A 25,649-nucleotide genomic window follows, 5' to 3' on the forward strand; every position below is an offset into this window, starting at 1 on the left:
TGAATGCATGATTTGACTGTCAGACACTGCACTTCAAGCTCCGCCTCTCCTGACTCTTTCACACGTTTTATTTTTTTGCAGATTTATATAGCGCGAACTCGACCCAAAGGTATTGCAGCTCTTTACATGAGCACCAGTTAGGTTACACAAGGACACATTCATATTTTTTGGCAGGCAGATGCAGATGAAGTGATTTGCCCAGAATCACTGGTTATGGAGACGATTCCGAGGCTCGAACCTTGGTTTCTCAGCTCAAAGGTCGGCAGTCTGGCCGTCAGACCACATCCTCTCCCCAATACACATACACACAATGTGTGACTAGCCTTGAAATCGGTAGTCTCCCGCCTGCATCGAGAGGGTTGGCACACATATATCGACCCCCAATGTATGGGCTCCCGGGCTAAAGCTTTTGTAATTCCAGCGCAGAAAATTACACGTCTTTCAAAACTGTATCGTATTCGTTCAGCTCATATCCACCTGGAATTAATAGTGCATTTTAAAATGCGTATTTTGTATTGTTATTAAAAAACGGAGCTGAGTGTAGTCTTCGAATGTGCTCACATGCTCCAGCCTGCTAAAGTCAATAGATACAAACGAAAACACGTATGTGAACTGGAGTAGTGCCAGTGCTATATGAACGCATGCCACAGCTCGCGAACATCAGTGATTTCATCAGAGTACATTTAGGAGGAAGCACAGAGACGAGTTCAACATGGCGACCGTATTACGTCTGTTACAACAGCGGCGAGTCTTCTATCACACAATCAGCAGACTCCAGGCACTTAAAAGTGGACGTACCGCATCGACTAAGGCTTCAGTAAGTTTCCCACCAATATTTCGAACTATCTCTACGCCCATACCTGACGTTCAGTTCTTTTCTGTGATGTAGCCGCCTGTTTTGCCGCACAGCTTACTGCCGTTAGTTTCAAAGATAGGACGTATCTTTAGCTAAATTATCTAAGGCTCCATTGGTGCCTTGTGCTAATGTAGCGGCCATGTTTGAGCGGAAATTACGATATTGAATCATCCATTGTCGGCTTTAAAAATTGACCGTTCTAAGATGCTTTTACAATGGCGTGCTTTGGAGCCACGTTAGGAATACTTGAGACTTAACTAATTGTGCTTGTAAGCGACAGACAGCAGAACACCTAGTTAGCAGCTGGCCTGGTATAAGTAAGCAATCTACAGGCATGATGCTGGTTTAAAAAATGACATTATATATATTTTCTCAGTGCCTCTATTGTGTTCCTAAATTGATGAGAGCTGTCATTCTGGACTGCTCAGTTGATGTAAAATAGTAGTCCTTCTTCTATTTTTGCAAAATGTCCCAGTTTTCGGTTGTCAAGATCTGATCACCCCCATGCCAAGGTTTCAGATTGTTTATGTGTGGCATTTTCATAATTTCAGTGTAATTATGAGTGACATTCAATGACTATGAGTGACACTTTCTCACTAACAGTATAATGTCACCTACACGTAGTAGCATGGCACAGCCTAGGATGAACACCTGTTGCCAGGCGGGGTGGCAGAGAAACAATAAATTCAACAGAGATTACCTGCCTTAGCCCGCCAGCGCCTCCCTGGCTGGCAACCAATCAAATTAATGGCATGATCAAATCATGATCAATGGATAGACTCTGTCCAGGGTCTCAGCCACGTGAGACCCAACGTAGACTACATTATGTGGGAGCATACATGCCAACATTTTAGGACAGGGACGTGGGAGATTTAAAATAAAAAAATCGGCAGAATGAAAATACCTCATTGACTTCTATTGTAGAAAATGCAATTTCAGGCGGGAGACAGGTAAAATAAAGCCATTTGTAGCTTGAAAAATCGGTTATCTTCCGCCTGAATCGGGTCTATTAGCATGTATGTGTGAGAGGGACCCCAGCGGGGATCTTCTCCCTGTACAGTTCTCCAATTAGGCCCCTCTTTTACTGTCGATTAGACTGACCCAGTTTTTGGCATGTATTTAGAAGCTTCGTTTTGGGGCTGAACATTCACATCAGTTTGATACTATGGTTTGAGCAGGGGGTGCTTTTTTACATTAATTAGGCAGGTGTGTGGTTTTGTGTTTCGGTCTTCAAATCTCTGAAGTTCATTTGGCTTGCATGTGATTTCCTTTGATTTTGTTTTGCAAACAATATGGAATGTCTCAAGTGCGGGAGGTCAGGTCACTTCTCAAGAATGTGCAGGAGTACAGGTGGTAATACTAATGTGTCTGTTATTGAAGATAAACCCATAGAAATAAGATGAGAAAAGGACAAGATTTTGATTGTGGATGATTGTGATACTAGTAGTTGCAATGAAAAAAGGGAAAAAAGACCCAAGGCAGAGTTTTTGGTCAATGGTCGCACAGTAACCCTGATGGTAGACACCGGTTCAAGACACACTATCATTCCTGAGTCCCTATTCAAAGATGAGTGGGGTGAGACAGCCTTGAAGGAGAGTGATATCTCTCCAACTGGGTACCAAGGTGAGAGTATAGAATTGCTAGAGTACTTTGATGCAGATATCCACTTCAAAGACAGGTCAATTAAAGGAAAGACATATGTTGCCACCAATTCTTGGGTAGATCCATCAATATGATCTGCATATAATAGTAAATTCAAGAGCACCCAACCAAGTTATGGTAGTAGATGACCACACTCTTAGCGACATACTGTATGATGCCAGAAATGTGTTTAGAGATCAATTAGGAGAATTAAAAGGGTATTTCCATAAGATTGTTATAAAGACGGGCACCATCCCAGTACAACACAAAGTAAGAAGAATTCCACTATCAGTCAAAGATGAGGTTAAAAAAGTAATTGATAAAATGCTACAGGGTGGTGTCATTGAACCTGTTGAGGCCTCTTCATGGGTGTCTCCGGTTGTTATCACGCAGAAGGCGGATGGCAAAATTCGGTTCTGTGTGGACTTAAGATCTCTAAATACATATGTGGTGGCAGACACCTTTCCTCTTCCCAACATAGGAGAATTAGTCTCTACATTACAAGGGGCGAAGTTCTTCACGAAATTAGATTTGAAAAGTGCATATCATCAAATCCGCCTCCATGATGATTCAAAGCATTTAACAGCATTTATAACCACAGAGGGGATATTACCGTTTACGAGACTCCCTTTTGGTTTAATCTCCGCTGCGAGTGTTTTTCAACGCATGGTCACAGAAATTTTTAAAGGAATAAAGAAAGCAGTGTTCTTTCAAGATGATATACTGGTGTTCGGAGATACCATATCAGAACACAATCTTGTGCTCAAAAACGTGTTACAAAGAATAGATGTAGCTGGTTTGACTCTACGTAAAGAGAAATGCTGTTTTCTTGTTCAACAAATAGAGTATTTAGGCTATGAGATTTCAGCTCAGGGAGTCAAACCAAAGAAGAATCTCTTAGAAGCTATAAATCGAGCTCCATGTCCTACAGACAAAGAACAACTTCGGTCATTCATGGGGCTTATAGAGTTTTATTCTAAATTCGTGAAGAACTTCTCAGATAAAACTTTGAGATTGTTGCTTAAAAAAGGGGCGACATTTTGTTGGGAGGATAACCACACTGGATGTTTCAATTTGATAAAAAAAGAATTGTGTGAGGCTAAAGTTTTGACTCCTTTTGACATCAGGCGCACCTCTGTATTGATGGTTGATGCTAGTGCCACAGGCATAGGAGCGGTTTTATTGCAAAAGTGCCATGAAGGTGAGAAGACCATCACCTTTGCTTCACGCACTCTCTCTTCTTCTGAGTTAAACTACTCAGTAATAGAAAAAGAAGCATTAGCTGCTGCCTGGGGAGTACAATATTTCAGAACATACTTGTGGGGTACAAAATTCCAACTTAAAACTGATCACAAACCCTTGTTAAAGGTATTGTTGCCAGGTGGAGCTGGTAAGCTGGTAAAGGATCACCAAGACTGGCAAGATTAGCTTTCAGACTCCAAGAATATCAGTATGACATCTCTTATATTCAAGGTTGGCGAAATATACAAGCTGATTGTCTCTCAAGACTCCCAATCAGAGTAGAGAACACTACAAATGAGTTTGCGGATGTGCATTCTGATGGTGCTCTTGCCATTATTCATGACGTAGTAGCTCTAAGTGATGGTACTTTTACCAAGGGTGAATGGTTTGATGCGATGGAAAAAGATGTAGTCCTTACTAATGTCATTAAGCTAGTAAAATTAGGTTCTAGGTGAGAAAGCCGTGTCCAACCCCTAGTACGACCATTTCTTAAAGTTTTTGGATGAATTATCAACATGTGGTGATAGAATTTTAATGAGGGGTGACAGGTATATTCCTCCATGTAATTTAAGGCAGAACCTTATGCAATTAGCTCATGAAGGACATTTAGGACAAACTCTCACACAAAGTAGACTCAAAGCAGATTTTTGGTAGCCAGCCATGGATGCTCAAGTAGCATCCTGGGTTGAAAATTGCCCTGTTTGTAAAGATAGTGAGAAGATACCCAAAGTTGGCTCTAGTACAATACAGAACCACATTGTCACTCCAGATTTACCGTGGCATAGTGTATGCCTTGATTTCATTGGTCTGATGGATGAACTACCAGTTTGTCAACGTTTCGCCATAGTTATTGTTGATGTTTATTCCAAATGGTTGGCAGTGGAATTTGTCAAAGACATAACCACTGATTGCACCATACAATTTCTTAAAGGCATATTCCTTAATGAGGGTTACCCTTCAGTATTAATCACGGATAATGGCACTCAGCTTACTTCTCAGAAAATGCGATTATTCTTATATGGGTGTGGAGTGAGTCACCACCGTTCTTCTCTTTATAACCCACAAGCTAATGGTGTGTGTGAAAGGGCTAACAGAGTTGTTAAAGGAATTATTCAAATGTGCTTCAGGAGGGTTTGCCTGTGAGATGGTCAAGGATATGGTGTGGGCCTACCGGACCACTGTCCATATAGAAGATTGTAAATCTCCTTTTGAACTCATGCGTGGCAGACGTCCAGGCACTAAGCTTGCACCCTCCTGGATCAAAGATTGTTAAGTTATAAAAATTCATTCTCAATCAGGTGGTTATGCCTCCAAAAGAATTTCTGTAGATGACTTGGTTAAAGTTAAATCAGGCAGAGTGACCAAAGGTCTTTCCAAATTTAGAGGTCCACATTTGGTCAAGATGATTTTTCCACACTATGTTGTACTTGACAATGGTGAGAAGTGGAATCTTCACAGGGTAGCACTTTATTGTAAGTCTACATCTTCCAGTGTTACCAATAAGTCAATTAAAGTTGTTCAACCCAGCAGTGGTTACTTGCTATCTACCCCGGAGTTTTCTAACTCTTCTCCTGATGTTGTTCGTCATAGGGAGGAAGGTGATGGTGATGCTTCTAACCTCAGTGATATGCAGAGTCAAGGTGGTAATAGTTATGCTTCTTATCAATCTGAAGGAACTAGAGTTGCGAGATCTCGCAGACCTCCTGCGTATTTGAATGATTATTTATGTTAATGTGTCAGATGGGTACTTTGGTTTATTGAAGTTTCAATTGTTGTAATTCTAACGGAAGAAGATGTGTGTTGTAAATATTTACTATCCTCAATGTATTCACTGATCGTCCCCTCTTGTATTAGCCCTTCCTTTGTGTCCGTTCCTATTCTCTTGTTGGAATTCTTGTTGTGATCTAAGTACCTACTTCGAATCCTAGCTGCGTTCCAGACGAGTCACTTGGTGTCTGGTCAGCTGGAGCGGTGCATGCTTTGTTTACGCTCTGACAATAAATCTACTATTCCTCTTCAGAAGACTCCAGTGTTATTACTACTATTACTTACTTCACTCAGCTTTTATGCATCCATACCAGCAAAGTGAGATACTGGAACTTCGCGGTTTTATCGCACTTCAGGATACCTTTCTTTTGCGTGACAATCTGAGGGATTGCGGTTATGCTGAAAATTGCCACAAATGCGTTAGTCTAAAGCGAGATGCACTTGGCAGGGCTGTGCAGATGGACTGTCTGTAGAAGGATGTCATCCCCAGAAGCCAGGCATAATATTTGGCAGGAATGTCAAAGAGGAACAAGTCCTCTCTAACCATGCCGGCTGTTGGAACAGTGCAAATTGGTCATCACTGGTGCAGCTCCTTTTATAGGATTTTTGAGATTTAAAAAAAGTTTTATACAGCTCTAGATATGGAGTGCATTACACTGGCACCAGTTACATTACACAAGGATACATTCATTTTGTTGATTTAATTTTTTACACAGAGATTAAGCAGTGGTTGAAGTGCATTTAAAAAAGTATGGTAACTGCTATGGTGTGTCAATGGGGCGGGTGAGTGTGCGTGGGGGCGGGGTCAAAGGTGTGGCTAAAAAAACACAAAATATTCTGTAACTTTTTCCGGGTTTTGGCCTTTAGATAACTACGTATAAAACAGAACTTAAATGAAAAATAACTTCAAGTTAAGATAATCAATGGGAAATCCATTATCTTACTTTATAAAGCCCTTTATTAGTTATGGCCCAGCAGCTCTGATATGCTGCTACCTTCTGCTCTCATTAGATCGCTTCCTGTGGTCACCTAGGTACAGGGTACAAGTTGGAAGTACACGCCGGCAGAGGGCGTCCACCCATATTTTCACAGAATGAAAGCCGCCCACCCTGCCAACTAGTTGGGCCTCACTGAAATATGCTGAACTCGTCCCAGTGTAATTTTCAGACAGAGAGACTCATTTTGCAGCACCTGGTATGTTGTCTGCTTTTTTTTCGAGCAGCAATGTGCAGACGGTGAGGGGGCTTTACTTTCTCAGATTTTAGCTGGGTGCAATACACAGGCTGAATTTAAGGGGCTATCAGGCCTCCTTTTGTTCGAGTGTCCTGACTTGGAGCTATGTGGAGCCTCACACGTATATGCGATGGAGGAGAAACAAAGGTACACAGCTTGTTATCACTTAAGGTACAGAAGAGAGGCATATTTTTGACTTTTTTTTATTCCCTGCATATAAGAGATAGGCATGCACTGTAAGAATATCAGATGTGTTGGCTGGTCTCAGTATTTACACGTATAACATTTTTTAGGTCTCACTTTGGCAGCGCATGCGCTGTCCCAGGGAGACTTAAAGTAATCTGTATATTGGGTGAAACTCTGTGTAATTTGTTATACCGCTTGTGATTCGTTAGGCTGTGGCATTGCTGTTGTTATCTTGCTTTCTGTTGGCTGTTGATCAGATAGTAACTTCCGTGTAGTCCGGAAGCAGTGGTGCCTAACTACAGTTTTCGTCCGCTCGCACTTCTTTTCATTCGGCTTTCATGCGGCTGCATTTGCGCGTTAGTGACAGCTTTTTTTGGGAAGGCAGCGTGGCTTGCTGTCGCGTGTAGTTATTTATTTATTTATTTATTAACATGCCGGTTCTGATGCCGCGCCTTCAGTTCGTGAGGAAATAGGTAGGTTTAAATGGCTGCAGCGCGGCTTGCCGTCGCGCGTATTTATTTATTTATTAACATGCCGGTTCTGATGCCGTGCCATCAGTTCGGGAGGAAATAGGTAGGTTTAAACGGTTGCAGCGCGGCTTGCCGTCATGCTATTTATTTATTTATTAACATGCCGGTTCTGATGTCGCGCCTTCAGTTCGGGAGGAAATAGGTACAAGCTGTTCCTAACGCAGGCAATGGGCCGTTTTTGCCCCTTCACCACCCACCAAGCGTGAAGCACTTTCCATCTCACCGTTGTAACGGACCGTGTGTTGTTTGGTTCTGAGAATCCTTGCACGACGATGGATAACTGGGGTGGTTGTCATTGCAAGCAGCACACTGAGCAGCCTTGGGATTTATGTGTCATACGGGATGGAGGAGAAGGCCAGGTCTTCATTATAGATATTGTCAGGATTCCATCTGTTGTGGAAGTTTTAGTGGACACAAGGGAGCAGCAAGGCTCCTCACCTTTCTGTGCATCGGGGCAGTAAACCATTGGTCACACCTCTCCCGCAGCTGCCGCCTGCCTTCATTATATTGTGCTCTCACACTAAGCTGTCAAAGGCCTGAAGCGTGCAAATCGTTTTCGGGAGATCGATGAAGTACACCAGCCCTGGAAAGCGACCAACTGAGCACATTAACAGTTGTTTATTGCATTTGTGGGATAAGGCCTTCCTTACATTTATCGGGGGTTTCCACCAGCAACAGACAGAGCTGCTTTTATTTTCCAACTGACCATAACATTTTCTAAAACGTTATTTTTGCAATTCGATCCCCATTTGAATAACTCTCAATGGATATCCTGGCATACATTTTTAGGAGACAATATCTGTGGCTTCTGCAGAAGTGTATCGATTAACTGCTGCACGTTCTGATACTACACTGAAGACTTCTGTGTGTTCATTGTGTAGTGTCAGCATGCAGCTGCTTCTGGACGCTGTTCCAACAGGGTGGGTTGAGAACAAAGCACCCTCTGGCTAATTACTCGGGGAATACATTTGAAAACCCGTGGCCTTTACGTCTTCTCTGACGTTCTGATGCTCTTCTAGTCTTCTAAAATGGGCAAGCAAGCTTTCTCTCGCAAGTGCCTCACTCCTCTGATATTAAATGTATGTCCTGCGCCCAACAACTTATTAAAGACTTGTCAGCCAAGAGTTTTCATACACTGCTTTCTAATGGTGTATGCCACAGTAAAACTACTCCACGTTAACAACGTCTCCCCAGCCACGTATGCGCTTAAGCTCAGTTTAATTAAGAATGTGTGTAAACAACACTCTATTTCAGAATTCTTAGATTAACAGTGGGCATGAGGAGCAGAAATGTTACCTTTCGGTTTGCATCATATAGTACAGTTTGGTACCCGTTTTTCATGAACATCTGATAATGGAGTTAAAACTGTACATATGTTTAAGAATGGGAAAATAAACACAAAAGTAATATTAACTAATAAGACAACAACAGCACGTGTCATGAAACAGAAAAAGTCAGTGTGAGGATGGCACAACAGCAACGTCTTTTGCAGAGACCTGAGACACTCTTAAGGTGGCATACAACACTATACAGCTACCCAGCTGCTGATGACACTCTGCTATGAAGAGGGGAAGTGCACATTTTCACAGAGCAGCTTTTACTATATAGAGTGTAGTTCTCTTTTGAAAGTATTGTTCTTGTGCTCTGGACTGTTGTTGCATGTAATGTGAGGAGCGAAAGCAACGTGCTCCTGCTGGAAAGAAAAAACACACTAAAAACTCGAGGTCAAATACCAGTGGCCACATCCTGCAAGATCCGACTTTATAAGAAGCATTTATTGCGTAGAAATGTGAAATGAACTCACGAAATTAGCCCTAAAGCAGCGCATGCGTAGAAAATGCATGAGGTCACTGAAAAGCCTCGTCCTAGCCACCCTCTTCTGTGTGTTAGGAAAGTGTGAACTGCTCTTTACTGCATCACAAATACTTTATACAAGATGAGCATACGATTTACATAACTTGCTTCTTCTGAAATATTCATGACCTAAAATGTTTATTCTTGTGCTTAATGTTCTAACAAGAGATGTCAGCAACTAAAATTGGTGAGACATACCCTAGCTGAGAGTAAGCTCGCCCCCCCCCCTACCAAGAGCCTCATAATGAATGGGGAGAGGATGTAGCTTAACGGCTAGGGCAGTGGACCTCAAATCTGGGGAACCGGTTTCGAGTCTCAGCATCCTGTGATTCTGCACAAATCACTTAATCTCCCTGTACCTAACATAAATGAATGTGTCCATCTGTAACGAAACTGGTGCTCATGTAAAGCGCTCTGATACCTTCGGGTCAAGGACGCGCTATATAAAACTACCAAAAAAACAAGCATTTGCAATGCAATAGGTCTCGCATTTACGCAAGTTTAAGCTATTGGCATTGTAAATGACAATGTGTTTTATTTATGTTTCAAAAACCAAAACATAAATAAAAGGCATTGTCATTTACAATGCCAATCGCTCAAACTCGCGTAGATGCGAGACCTATTGTATTGCAAATGCTTGTTAAATACCACTATTTCTTGTAATTTCTTTTATAGCGCTACTCACCCCAACGTAGGGTATCAGAGGGCTTTACGTCACATGTTGACATTATACATTGACAATAAATCATACAAGTGTGTAAACCAATGAACAGGATGTGTTACATAAAACAGTGAGGGTTACAGGGTGTAGGAGTCACATATCGTCTTTCATAGCTCACTCTGCTATATTTGAAATATTACAGTGTATGAACTGTGAGTAACTAAAGGGATCTCTCGCTTAAAAGTAGTAACTCACTTATCTATCTACATATAGTAAAAATCTGTCATCTGCATGTTACATGGTGTGCTTTGCAGGAGACACATTAACCCTCCTTGCTACTTTGAGTCAAAACTGGGACCAGACAAAACACACATCTTTCCAGCAAATGTGTTAACCACCAGAGTTATCGTAGCATTATTTTTATTCCCTGATATTTACTGGGCACACAAAGATCTCTGCAGCAGGTGACTTAAACCCATACAATATTTTTAAATTCAGACTTAGCACACAATTCAGCAGAACAGATTTAGTGTCACCTTTCTCCTTATTGCCAATGTCTTTGTGGCAGCGTTAAAAAAACAAAAAGAATTTATACGTGGAGGCCCAGGTTTTGCTTCAGTGTTGCATCACTTTTTGGCACAACCCTGACACAAAATCTATTTTGGAATTTACAACACCACACAAATCTTGTTTGCATGGTTTTGTTAAAAAAAAACACATAAAACTCTAATACAAGGCAACTCTTTGCACTGCCATGCGTTACCTTGTGTCAAGTAAGTGTTGTGCATAGGCAGTCCCGCGCAGCCACCCATGTATTTTGACATAATCTCATATTTGTTAAGTCTTGTAAACATAGGTTTGCGCTATACTGGTCTGCCTACCTGAGGCTGGCGTTGCAAGGAGCAATATCTTTATTTCTCCTCATTATCTCCTGTTTGCATGTATGCTGCATTCTGCAGCGCATAAACAAAGAGGAAATAGCATCATAGGATAGATTTTGTGTGGCTTTGTGAACATGAAAATAGCAAAGCAAGGCAGCACATTGCGCTGTCTTGCATTACCGTGCGTCAGGTCGGCAGTACATGGGTGGTGCATGGGCAGTTCCGAGCATCCACCAATGTATTTTGTGCGCAAATAATATTCACCGTTTTCTTAAGACAGGCACACTATTTTCCCTGGGTCAGCTCTCGAGTCCCACTTCCCTAAGAATCATGGTTATTCCCCATTTATGCAAAGGTGACATTCCAGCTAGGCCTTGCTAGTGAGTTCTAGTCTTAGAAGTTCTGTGATGCCTTTGAGAAAGTCAAAGTGCCTCAGCACCGTAGTACGTCAGTCATAGCAAGTTGCCCCAGAAGGCCCATCAGGCCAGTCTTACCCACTCTTGCTGGAGTGGCGGTTTGGAGTCCGCTGGCACACGTCAGAGGCTCAGTGGTGAGCAGAAGTCTGGACGCAATGATAGGGGTGTCAAGCGCCCATGACGAATATACCTCGTTTTCCGCATTCTTTTCCCCCGCAGGGAATTACAACGACCGCGTTGTAACAACGCATACCATTATCCCCCAAGTTGTAACAACGACTTGCGGAGGGGGCGCTAGATGTTGGAATAGTATAATTTACTATTCAAACTCCAGTACGTGCAACACTAGGGAAGGTGTTGGATTTTAAATCCAACACCTTCTGCCCTGTCCGCAAGTTGTTGTTCCGACTTGCGGAGTAATGGTATGCGTTGTTACAACACGGTCGTTGTAACGACCGCGTTGTAATTCCCTGCGGGGAAAAAGTCTTCGTGGTAAATGATGTTTACCGCATAACCATGCAGAAAGTGGTGCACCTTCAAAATTGCAAGATGCCAGTGGCATGGAAATAGAGTTGTTGGCACATGCTACTCTGAACACCTGTAACGCTGCACATCAGATGCAAGGAACAGTACTATTTCAGTGAGTCAGCAGGTCGTCAAATGCTAAGATTTTTCCAGCAAGAGTATCAAGTATATAATTTGCTGTGATTATGCAGTTTGAGAACTGTACTTGTCACATTGCGGTTTTTCATCACATTAGTGGTAATGGTAGTTCCGATGACTGATAAGGTGATCTGCATGGTTATTTGTGAAAAAAAATCTCAAACAATATTGTGAAGGTGCCTCTTGCAAAGTGCAAGGAGCTTGGTCACCAGGAAGCAGAGCGGTGTTGACATTTCTAATTTGAGCAAACCTTTGTTTTGTTCAATAAGGCTACCCCAATACATTATTTACAACAGAGTGATCTGTCTTCAAAAAATAAATACAACAAAAAGTGCCTTCCTTCTTTCAAAACGTCACATTTCAAACCTACAGTGCAAATATGATTTTCTTATGTTTTTCTTCGAGTACATTATATGAAGCTGGCTGCTTCCATAGTGTTTGTGGTTCTGATTATATAGGCAAATAAAAATTAATTAGATAAATGTACCATAGTAGTGAGACTCGGAATGGACACGTGCGTTTTCATACACCGCTTTAGGTTTAAGTGAGATTGAGCCATTCACCAATAAGTACTACAAAGCTCCTCATATGTAGTTTCACGCCCAATAAAAATATCCCAGTTAGGTATGTCACAAAAAGTTTGACTCTGGTGTTTAAATAATCTTTTTATACAATTTAAGACTGGAACCTAAATAATACCAGGCAAAAATATGCAGCAGCTAAAACCAGCAAAAGGTTAAGGCATACGACTTTAAAAGACGTATAGATTAGTTGAACAGTACACGATGTTTAAGCACTTTACTGATGTGGCGGCCATCAACACAAACGTTGCAACCACTTCTCTTAACTACTCTTAAATGGCTCCCGTAAAAAAAGCACTTGGAAAAGAGCGTATCGCGTTTCTAATGACATGCAGAGGTTTTTATGCTGTACCTCGAATACTAATACTTTAAAATCAATAGTGCCATAGCAAACTATAAAGGGGTCTCATCCTTGTCCTATATCTACGAGGGTTTTCGTTTATCCTTTGACACTGTACCCACAATACTTGCCAGACGTTCAGTACTGGAAGACGTTGGGGACATTGGATGTTTTGTAACATGCAGACTCCACATTTCTGTTTCTGTTTCATTATCTTGGGTGCAGCACCTCGCAAATGTCTACAGCATAACCTTCAGGCTTGCATCTGTGCCTCCGTTGCCACAAAGATATTCTGCAGACCTCAATTTGTTAGTTAAAAAAAAGAAAATGACCAATGCAGCTAGACAATCATGGTAGGCAGCCATCCCCCAACCGCTGTTTCCAGCGCTCTAAAGTATCAGATATAGAGTTAGATTTTGAAGAACACATTTCTCCTAATGTTTCCTATGTCAGTGCACCCTTATGTTATCTTCTACTAATCTCCATAATGAGAAGATGCTTCTACTTAAGTGAAGAAAATGTATGTAATGAAAAGCGTCAAATAATGAACATGAATGTATTTCATATAATATACATTGGTCCTCTCTATGTGCCAAACGATAAGGTATATTGCTAAGGTTTGTGATTTGAAATGCAAGCCTCGGAAGTTCTACCTTTGCAGGACTACACATTTTTTTTATTTATTGTACAGATGTGACTTGAGGGTGTCAGAGTGTGTAACATAGTAACAGAGCATAAAACCACACACAAACTGGTATATTCAGCACACACACATATTTATATTTATATTGAAAAACATGAACAGTTTCCAATGGAAGTAGTGGTACATTTGAATGTTTGACAAATAACTATGGAGTGAGGGGTATACCTAATGAATGAGGGGAGCATCATTTTATTACAGAACAATTATCAGGCAACTAATACATAAACCTATGTAAACTTAGGGCTTTAAGATAAAATAATGATAATGGCTTATGATACAACTAAGTCTAGCACCCCTATTGCACTGCAATATACTTAGAGCCGCTATATGCCACTATACTCTACTTAACTTTACTCTACCACACTCCGCTCTACATCACATAATTACTATACCTGGCATTATTCCACTGCACACCATACCACATATTTACACTACGCAAATCCGCACCACACCACACCACATAATTCCAATCCACGCAATAACACAACTAACAATTCCAATCCAACACACATAATTCTACTCAAACCACATACATCCACTTCATAACACAAGGGTAAAAGACATTGCCGTTTACAATTCCAATAGCTCTAACTACTACATGCGAGACCTATTTCATTTCTAATGCTTGTTATGTCTGGTGTTAGCAAAGACCTTTTGATTTCACTACAAATAAATGGATAATATATTTATACAAAGGGACTTTCAGCCAGCTTTCATCATCCGCTGGTCCGTTGTTGTGCCATTCACATTTTTCTTCCTCCTTGTACAGCATACAGCATGGGACAATAGGTTTGTCCACTAATTTTACTTTGAGTGACTACATTGTACTCGTTCACAAAGAGCAAATCTGCGCACAAGGTATTTCCCTTCCGTGCCAGTGTATGTCTTTTTAATTTCTTGTTACTTTAGCATTGCCTTTGTGTGTTTAGTGTGATGTGATAACAGGGCACTTTTTCTGTGACTACAGGGCACATTCCAACTTTATTAGTTTTTGTCTCCTGCTAATGCTATTATAAATTCCTTTTGGAGTGGCCTTTGCTTTTTTGACTGCTGTTATTTCATAGCACCCCAGATTGTGTTTTTGTAAACCATTCTTTATAAAGTTATCCTCTTTTTTTGTATGCACACCCCAAAGTGATCAGATCAGAATCGTCTTTAGTGCCAAAGTGCATTTATAACGGCACTCTTGTATCACATGCTCGTATGTATTGTACTGGAGGGCTACTTGTTAGATAATTTACCCTGTATGTCCTGCTTGCATGAGTTTCTAATTTGTTTTCTGTGCTCTTGCATGTCATGCTTATATGGACATTTAACTATTACCTTACTAGCTGAAGTTGTATTTTTGTATTCAAATGTCCTGTTCTATCTATCTATCTATCTATCTATCTATCTATCTATCTATCTATCTATCTATCTATCTATCTATCTATCTATCTATCTGTCTGTCTGTCTATCGTCTTTCTATTGACCTGTCAGTATGTCTGTCAGTCTACCTGTCCGATTGTCCACCTGCCTGACTCTCTGTCTACTAGGTATCTGTCTTCCTACAGTTCTTTTTGCCTACCTGTCTATCAATAAAGTTGTCTATCTACTGGTCTGTACATCTGTCTTTCTTTGTCTATCTGTCTGTCTGTCTGTCTGTCTGTCTGTCTGTCTGTCTGTCTATCTATCTATCTATCTATCTATCTATCTATCTATCTATCTATCTATCTATCTATCACTATAAATACAACTCTCTCTATGTCCATTTGCAAACCTCCCTATTAGTCTATCTTTTGAATCCTCTGTATCTACTTGTAATAACGATACACAAAACATTACAAAAAAAATAGTAAAAGCAAGAGACTGGCAGGCAGTGCCAGATCAAATGACTTTTGTAGGGTTGTTGTTAGCCAAGACCTTTCGATTTTGCTAAAAGTATGTGTATAGATGAAATAGTTATAGAGGTTTTCAGCCAGACCCCTTAAGCCATTGACTGACTTCACTGTGAGTTAGCATATCCACCAGAAAACTAGTTCTCATCGGTGCCATGAATTAGTATGTAATGAGTGTTTTTTGGAGACAAAAAACTGGCTTCAGCCTATGCTTTTTTTTCGGATTGAAGAGGGTCCCCCAGCTTCCTCAGCAATACATTTTCCAAAAGCCATGACAGAATGCTGTCTGCAGTGGGCAGGGCCAGGTTTATTGGCTTTGCCAATGTTTGTTTTCTTTGTGTTCAAGGACTTATAGTCCTATTTCTCGTATTAAATAAACTCAGCACTGCAAGTCCGAGAATGCAAAGACGAAACCTAGATGGGTGAGCAATTCCACTTTGGAACTTGGAATGTTGAGAGCTTTGAAATTACTGTCAGGTATGTTCTTCACATTAGTTCAATGGAAGCCACTTATAATTACAACATTGGGAATTCTTAGCTTGTACGAAAGCCAAGAATAGCCAAAAGTATATTTTGCAGGAGAGGGGGGTTGTGATTTGACAGAATGGCTGGGCTCACACTCCCCTTTCCCTAATCAGCGAAAACAATATAAAAGCGACACTTGAAGGTGAATGTTATTCCTCTCGGGAGAAAAAAAATAACGCTTGGTGACATTTTGAAGACAGCACTTCAGACCTGAAATTTTTAAATTAGTGTGTTGTTTCTACTTCAAGGTATAGAAGAAACAATTTAAAAACAATCATTTATAATGCAATAGGTCTCGCATTGTCAGAGTTAGAGCTATTGGCATTGTAAATGACAATGTATTTTATCGATGTGTTTTAGTTTGGAGTGCAGTGGATGTATGAACAGAGACACAGCTGCAGCATGGCCTAGAGGACTAAGAATGAGGAATTGCCACTGGGACCAGACACAGCTGCAGCACTGCCTAGAGGACTTAAAATCTGGGAATTCCGACAGGAGTAGAGTAGCAGCTAGTAGCACTGTCTGGAAGACTTAGGAGGAATTACAGACGGGACCAGAGTAGCAGCTAGCGGCACTGTCTGGAACACTTCGAATGAGAAATTACTGAAGGGACCAGAGTAGCAGCTAGCGGCACTGTCTGGAACACTTCAAATGAGAAATTACTGAAGGGACCAGAGTAGCAGCTAGCAGTACTGCCTTGAGGCCTTGGAATGAGGAATTACTACTGTGAACAGAGAAGCAGCTAGCAGCACTGCCTAGAGCACTAAGATTGAGGAATTACCACTGGGAACAGAGATACGGCTACAGCACTGACTAGAGGATTTACAATGTAAAATTACTGAAGGGAACAGAGTATGAGCTAGCAGCACTGCTTAGAGGACTTATAATGAGAATTTACCACTGGTACCGGGACCGAAAAGCAGCTAGCAGCATTGTCTAGAAGACTTAGAATGAGGAATTACCACTTTGACCAGAGATACAGCTGCAGCCCTGCCTCGAGGACTTAGAATTGGGGATTACTGACGAGACCAGAGTAGCAGCTGGCAGCATTGTCTAGAGGATTAAGAATGAAGAACTACCACTGGGAACAGAGATGCAGCTGCATCACTACCTAGAGGACTGATAATGAGGAATTACCTATGGGACCAGAGAAGGAGCTGCAGCACTGCCTAGAGGACCAAGAATGAGGAATTACCGATGAGACCAGAGAAGCAGGTAGGAGCACTGTGTAGAGGACTTAGTATGAGGAATTACTGGTAGGACCAGAGAAGCAGCTAACAGCACTGTCTAGGGGGGTTAAAGTGAAGAATTACTGACAAGACCAGAGAAGCAGCTAGCAACACTGCCTAGAGGACTTAGAACGAGAAATTACCACTGGGAACAGATACACAGCTGCAGCACGGCCTAGAGAACGAAGAATATAGAATTACCACTGGGAACAGAGAGAAAGCTGCAGCACTGCCTAGAGGACCAAGAAAGGGGAATTACCAATGGGAACAGAGTAGCAGCTAGCAGCACCGCTTAGAGGATTTACAATGAGGAGTGACCACTGGGACCTGAGAGGCAGCAAGCAGCATTGTCTAGAAGACTTAGAATGAGGAATTACCACTGTGACCAAAGTAGCAGCTCCAAGACTGTCTAGAGGATTAAGAATGAGGAACTACCACTGGGAACAAAGATGCAGCTGCAGCACTGCCGAGAGGACTAATAAAGAGGAATTGCTCCTGGGACCAGAGAAGCAGCTGCAGAACTGTCTAGAGGACCAATAATTATGAATTCCCTCTGGGACCAGAGAAGCAGCTGCAGCACTGTCTAGAGGACTTAGAATGAGGGATTACCACTCTGACCAGAGACGCAGCTACAGCACTGGGTAGAGGACTAAGAATGAAGAATTGCCACTGTGACCAGAGACACAGCTGCTTCACTGGCTAGAGGTCTAAGAATGAGGAATTAGCATTGTGACCAGAGACGCAGCTGCAGCACTGGCTAGAGGACTAAGAATGAGGAATTACCACTAGCGATTACACCAGGTCTTGCAGACAGCGCTTGCACACTGCCTAGACGCGACCTAAAAATGTAGCACAAAAGCATTTTTTATTAGGCTGTAACAACACAGAGGACTCATTGCCCTGGGGAGCTGACTTTTACACAGCACTTGGAAAAGACCTGCCAAAACCGTGATACAATGGTCATTGTAACCACTGGGGAATGCACAGTGATTTTCCCCTTTGCACAACAACGTGCTTGAAGCTACTCTTTGGCAGATGCAGACATATCTCTCACTAAATCTGGGCTAAAGGCCACAGCATAACACCAAACAAAATGCAAGTGAGCTACCCAAGGCAACATTATTCTAGTTCACCCCAAGGCACTTGTTCCTCACTAAAATGTGCATTAGAAAAAAACACCAGTGGTGTGATGCTGGATGAAATAATGTATTTAATGAACTAACACATGTGGGTTATCTCCAAAAACATAAAAACTAAATACATATAAGATGTAAAACATTTGTCTGAAGTGGTGTTTTTTCCAAGCGGGAAACTGTTTTTCAACACCTGGTTTAGTAAAATGAAAGAAGGACATGAAAATAAAACCCGCCTTACCCCATACATGTCTAAGCATAAAACAAATCTTGCATAGTTTTAAGGTGAGCCAGGCACGGGGCCAAGTTTGTCAAAGCTGACGTTTTATCATCACAAAGACAATGTACGTGAACTATATGTAATGATTTTTTGTGCTCACCACACCTGACAAGACGCCATGAAGTCCAACATTAGTCAAGAAGTAAGTGATGAAGGGTGGGTACATGACTACACACAAACAGCAGGGTAGATTTAGTTCGTTTCCATTTTCTGTTAATTATTTACACAAATATTTGTTGATTTTTCGGTTTACTATCATGAAAAAGACGAAAGGAGAAAAATTGCTATTGATGGGCACCAAAAGGCAAGTTCCATTTTGCTTTGTTTTTACTTTGGATATATTCACTCGCTTCCCTCTGTTCATGCCTTTTTAAGTTGTATTTTAAGCGTTATTGCTTGTTTTCCATGCTGCTTATAAGCATCTGCCCAGAAGAAAAGTCAAATCTTAACAAAAGCACAGCCTGCGCCATGCATGCTATATTTATTAACGGTTCAACACAAGCGAGGGAGAAGACCTAGAAAACTTAAAAGATGTCACAGGGAACAGACCACAGTAAATCCCTCCGAGGCTTTTAAGATGCTGTATGGAACCGAGAGACAACCATTCGAAAACATTGAAGAAGGAAGTGGTTGTGGAGGGCCGTTTGATATGACATTGTGAACGGCTGCAAAGTGCACATATCAGAGCCACTGCCACAGAATGTTTTCACTTCAGTTATCTATTCGAGCTATGCCCCTGTTTTTTTTTTTTAAAGGGGCACCTCCGTTTACAAGCTCTTGTTAGTGTGTTTTATAAAAAGATTTCCTTGTTCGAGGCATTGAAAGGTCCCCAGTAATGCCAAAAGTTCACTTATTATCTTTAAAATGAGCCGGTTCATTAAAAAGTAGAGAGGGGCATGAACGTACAATATTTGTGATAGTTTCTACCATTGGATCACAGTGGTGCAGTGGACGCCTCAGTCTGTGTTTGGCCACATGTTGTGTGCTTTAAGCAGCAAAATACCGTGCTCGTGGATACACTGCACGATAGGTGTGGATGTAAAATCAAGGGCTCCCTTCCCAAACCAAACAACAAGTCCTGTGAATTCTGTTAAAAAAGTAAGCAAAAGAAATGGTGAAATAAGCGGAGTTTGATGAAGCCGTGCCTAAACGGTTTATGTACTGCCTAGAGTACGTTTTCCAGACGGTGTCACTGAGGCCTTGCAGTTTCAATTTAATGACCGCCGTAACTCTGCACCACTTGCCAGCACCAGTGGTGGACTGCAATCTCCAGCCTGCAACACGTGGCAGGAGGCGCTGATGATTTTCCCGGTCCGAAGGCACTTTAAAAACACAGCACGGCTCCCGCAACGCGGGACGCCGCAACTCTACACCACTTGCCAGCACCAGTGGGGGAATGCAATCTCCAGCCTGCAACGCGCGCCAGGAGGCGTTGACAATTTTCCCATGCCGGAGGCGCTTTAAAAACACTGCACATCTGTGCCCATCATAGCCCGGAAGAGGCTGGGCTGGCCCTGCCCTCTTGGCCTGTTATTGGAGAATTCCTACAACACCCAGTGTCTGCCCTGCGTTTCTGTTGGTGTATTCTTGGAGATCCTGCTGCAGATCAGAGCCTATAAATTCTCCCTACTTCCACGGACAGAGTAATTTCACAGTCATACGCACATACACTCATCATACGCTGGTGGGGCCCATAACACCAACATTCATTCTATTACTCTATTCACACTGAATATAAGAGAGAACTCCTTGATCACTCTGCATCTAATTTGAGGTCAATGCAACCAAATTGAATTGTCTCGAGTCATGATTTAAACAATTTAAACACATTTGAGATCTCAATAATATGACAAAGCAATAACCACCCGACACTGGAATTCAAACAGAAATTATTTTATCTAAATTAGTTTAAATGGAAAGTTATTCAATTGCAAATTCATTATTCTTACATTTACCTATTCTAGCTAAATGTCGTATTCTAGGTCAGGACAGGTCTCTCAGTAAAGTATCAAAGTCTTTCGAGTCGCCGTCCTCTCAATCAGCATCGATCCTCTTGAGCATAAGTTCAGGAAGAAGTGGCCTTAGACCCTCTCTAGTCTAGAAATATTTAGACTAAAATGTACATACTAAAAGTTACAAACAAACTCTAAAACGTCCGTTGAGCAGAGCGAGCAGGAAAGGATGTTAGCTTGCAACATTTAGAAAAATCTCCGCTCTCGGATATCTCAAAAATAAAACACGGAAATAGGAAATCCAAATCCAGTTTGCAACATCTATGGATGCTCTTCTCCGGAATTGTTTCACTCGCAGTGAAGCCACCGCAAGTTTATCAAAAATGTTAATTTGTGACAAATGTTCTCCACCAAGGATATTTGGCGACCATCCCAGAGTTGTCGTCTTTTCATAACTTTTAGCTCAAACAGAGGCCGAGGTCATATTCAACCATATTCAGCGAGGCCTCTCTTCATATTTCATCTACTCAAATGCAGGCTGTAGATGTCGGCCATTTTCTCAACAGGCCAAAATGGACAACTTAATTAAAAAGAAACACAAAACAACGTTACTACATTATATTGATTATACAGTGTTAATTCCCACTAATACCCTTATGTGTATGTATTTATCCAGCCATTTGCGACATAAAGAAGCATTAAAGCATATTATTTTAAAGCGCAATCACATAACAAATAGCACATTGGCCACACTTATTTAATTAATTTGCTCACCAACTTAGTTCACTTATTAATTAAGCCATGCAATTGCATTCCCACGTGTTAAGATTGATTAATAAAAAACTCGACAAAACTTTAGTACTTAGTAATTAATCATTAGTAATTTTAATTATGACATATAAAAATATAAGCTGATGTTTGGGTTTAAATAGAAAACCCTGCTCCAGCAATCCCCCCTTTGGTAATATATCATCACCACAAAAATCCAACCCAAAAAATGTAGTTCCCTTTTTCTTAAGAGAAATTCAAATGTCTTTTTGCTTTTTCATTAAACTCCAGTTTCTCTTTCATCATCTCTTTTTGTTTCTAAGCACATGCTCTCCCTAAATTCTTCTAATTCTATTTCTTGTGGCTCTCTTTTTGACCTCTTTTGTCTCTTTTCAATATTTTCTTTTATTATTTTCTTTTTACCTCTCCTGTATCTACAACATAAACACACTAATCTAAGAATCAATAAAGCAACAATCACACATGTCAATGGAAATAATATCTTACCAAAAATGGTACTACCTATCTTAGCAATAAAATTCTTAACAGCAATCATCTTATTAGCCATTTTAGTCCAGATACTTTCAGCTTCCAGTGGTACTAATTCTTCATGCAAATCAGTAATATTTTTGATATAGACCTTTAGATCTTTGCTTTCATCAGGAATGTAAGTGCAACAATGTTGAACTTTCAGCATTCCACAGACTCCACCCTCTTTTGCCAATAGAATATCAAGGGCAAGTCGATTTTGCATAGACATGGCGCGTAAGGCAACCATCTCTGTATTCACCAATAGGAACCCTCCAGCGGTGCTTGTCGATAAGCGATCCACTACTGTTGACAGCTTCCGAAGTCCATATGCATTTAATGAAATTCCCACTGCTGGTATCAAAGCTCCAAAAATATCTCCTACAATTTCTGTCCAAGTTTCTCTTTTAAAGCGGGTTAGTAGATTAATTTGTTCTGCATCTTCTATTCTATCCATATGAAAAATTTTTGGAAAGACCAGGCCAACATAACATGTGCCATACCAATGGTCAGGCAACCTGTAATAAGCCTTATTCCCACAAATATAATACACTCCCGGGAAAACTGGATCTTCTCCTCCTTTAAATCCCCATCCCATTGCAATAAAGTATGTATCATGGCACTCACTAGTCCCAACAAAATAATAATCATATTGGGATTTCCTTCTGGTAATGCATAGTTTACCCTTCTGTGGTGCATCTAAAGCCAAAGTTGGACTGGCCCCATTTCTCAACTCCTTACCCATTTCAATGTCCCACATTGTCTCACTCATTATATATCCTCCTGCCTTTTCATGCATGCTCATTCTCCTTTTCTCTACCATGTCTAGGAAAGCTTTTTCTTCTTCCTTCAAACTACAAGTTAAATTGTTTCTAAAAATGTAATCTAATGTTAATTCTTCTGTTTCAATAAAAATCTCACCAAAAATGTTAGCTTCTTTAGCAGGATTCAGTTTTTTATTCATAGGCAATTGCCCAAAAATGTTATCCTTATTAGACATATCATAATCTATTTTCTCTAACAAATAAAAAATATTAATCAACACACTACATGAAATTCCATACGTAGCTGGAAGATGATGATAAGTAACTCCCTCTGAAACGGATGCAGGTAATTGCATACAGACGTAGCAATCCCTTACTTCCATTGTCTTTACGTATTCATACAACAATTTTGAAAAACATTGCTAGAAAAATCATTAATTGACCTATCCTTGTGTATGTATATATTACTAATTCTGGTTGGTACTACTTTCTGTGAACTCTTCCCTATGTTAGTCATATTCTCAGTATGTATTCCCAAAGTATCTATTGTAACTCTAAAAGTAACTAATAAAGCAAGCACACTCCATAGTAGCATCAATAGTCCTGTACAGCAGCAGCACATTCTGCACCATCTTCTCAGGAAAATACATCTACTTTGATTATTTTCTGTGTTAGCCATTGTACTACTTTAACTGTGTCTTTTGACTTAGCCTCTACTACTCCACTACTGAATCTCTAGAACACTAGATTATTACAATCTGTTAATTTTTAGATTTCTTCTTCTTCACTCTTCTCCAAGTGACTCCTTTAGTTCACTCAATTTGGATTTTCATCACTTTTCACTTCTTCTTCTGCAACATCAAATTGTATCAGATCCTGAACATCTGTCTCTTCTCCAATGTCAGACAAGATAACTTTCAGGATTCCAACAGTTTTCTCCTCCTCAACCACTTTCTGTAAGGTCCCCTCTGGATTTCCTTGACTTTCTGCCTCTTCTTCTTCTTCAGACAGTGCCACATACGTCCATTCTGGTGACCTATACTTCTGGTTGGGCTTTCTGATTTTCTTGATCTCCTCTGGTTCCTTTGGTTCTTTTCGTTCTTCTTCTTTCGCTTGATTTTGACTTGACACCTCGTTCACCTGTTTAGCTTTCGATGAATTCACTCGTGTCAGTCGATATCTCAGCCTCTTTATCTTGTTAGGCCAAAGATCTCCTTTTACACTTCTTTTCTGTTTCACTTCTCTATTGTTTCTTTCTCCAATCCAAGTTCTCTTTCTCAGAACTCGACCCTCTGGTATCTCATTCTCACTCTCATCCGATTCTGTCTCATTTGCCTCTTGTTCATCAATGATTCTCTCTTTTTCCACAGTCTTCTTTTCCACCGGTTGAGATTTCCCTTCTACTGTCCCTCCTCGGGTCTCCGACACGCAATCTTCTTGCTGTCTACTTGTCCCTTCACCTAGCTTATCAGGAATGTTCCCTACACCTCCTCGGGGGTCTTCCGCAATCTGTCCCTCTCTATCTTCTTCAGACCCTACTTCTTCAGAAGTTATCTCAGATGGATTTCTCTCAACCTCTTCATTTGACTCAGGTATAGTCTCTGTGGAAACACTCTTTTCTTTTCTTTCTCTCTCTTTATCTTTTTCACTGCTCGTTAGAACTTCAGGCACTTTTCCAGAATCTGAGCTCTCTTCTGAGATCCGCAATGTTCCTCTTGAAACTTCTCTTGGTAAGAAAAAAGAATCACCTGACTCTCTTTCTGACTATTTTTCCCCCCTTTCAGGATTCTTTTTTCGTCTCACTGTTTCAGTGTCTGCATCATCACTGGAATCTGACTCTTCAAAGTACTCCTTCCCAGTCCCATCCTTTGGATTTGGAACTCTCAGAGTATGACTTGCATGAATCCAGTTCTTCACTCCAGCACACTTCACAGCAGTTGTCGTAGTCAGAATGACTTGTCTTGGCCTTCCCCACCTTGGAACCAAGCAATTTCTTCTTCTGTGCACTTTTATTCTCACCCAGTCCCCTGGGCTCAGATCATGGACTTGCTTCTTTTCAAGTGTAGTGGCGTCTTCTCCAACCTGGTGAAACACAGAATGAACTGCGTCAGCCAGGCCTTTACAGTAATCCAAAATCATGTCATCAGTTATAGTCATCAACTTGTTGACAGGCACAAATGCATGTCTCATTGCACGTCCCATTAATATTTCATGTGGACTCAACCCCATAGTTCTGTCTGGAGTAGATCTAATAGTCATCAGTACTAGAGGCAAGACATCAGGCCATTTCATTCCAGTAGCTAAGCACATCTTGCCAATTCTGTTTTTGATTGTGCCGTTCATCTGCTCAACTACACCAGAAGCCTCTGGTCTGTAGGCACAATGTAGCTTCTGCTGTATGCTCAATGCTTCACAAATTAAACTCATGAGTTCATTGTAGAAGTGTCCTCCTCTATCTGACTCAATTGTCACTGGGAACCCGTACCTAGGAATCAACTCTCTTAACAGCAACTTGGCCACTGTTATTCCATCATTTCTTCTAGTTGGATATGCTTCCACCCACCTTGAGAACAAACAGACTATCACTAGAACATACCTCAATCTATTGACTTGGGGCATTTCAATGAAATCTATTTGCATTCTGGTAAAAGGACCTCCTTCTCTGCCTATTGTTCCTAGGCTCACCACTGTTTTCTTTCCAGTATAGAATTGCTGACAAATCAAACATCTTTGACAGATACTCTCTGCAATCAGCCTGAACTTTGCATTGTACCAGGTCTGCTTGAAGGACCTAATCATAGCATCCCTCCCCAGGTGTCCCTGGCCATGATACATTCTTGCCATTGTTGACAACATAGAATTTGGCATGACTGGTCTTCCATCCCTATAGATCCAAACATGATCTTTTTCTCTTGGTGCACAACCTGCTTTAATCCAATCTCTCATTTCCTCGTATCCTGCTTCATCCTGCAACTGCCTCACCTCATCCCGCAACTGCCTCACCTCATCCCATGTTTCCAGTACATTAGTAAACATCAC

General features: G+C 41.1%; 1 protein-coding gene and 1 long non-coding RNA gene across 5 annotated transcripts in view; one reads left to right on the forward strand and one right to left on the reverse strand.

Annotated features, from left to right (window-relative positions):
* LOC146831096 (uncharacterized) overlaps nt 1–916 on the reverse strand; it is a 65,404-nt gene extending 64,488 nt beyond the window's left edge. The window contains exon 1 of the long non-coding RNA XR_014961523.1: nt 861–916. This is a non-coding gene — a long non-coding RNA (uncharacterized LOC146831096). The remainder of the gene's footprint in view (nt 1–860) is intronic.
* RMDN1 (regulator of microtubule dynamics 1) overlaps nt 338–25,649 on the forward strand; it is a 505,792-nt gene continuing 480,480 nt past the window's right edge. For 2 of the 4 annotated variants that reach the window (XM_085605327.1, XM_085605331.1), the window contains exon 1: nt 341–817. In XM_085605327.1, the coding sequence (XP_085461453.1) occupies nt 713–817 (105 nt within the window). In that variant the 5' untranslated portion in view covers nt 341–712. Of the gene's footprint in view, nt 818–25,649 lie in introns of all 4 variants that reach the window. The other 2 variants (XM_085605329.1, XM_085605328.1) reach the window with 2 other exon arrangements.

This window comes from Triturus cristatus, chromosome 5_1, assembly GCF_964204655.1.
Source record: "Triturus cristatus chromosome 5_1, aTriCri1.1, whole genome shotgun sequence".
NCBI lineage: Eukaryota > Metazoa > Chordata > Amphibia > Caudata > Salamandridae > Triturus > Triturus cristatus.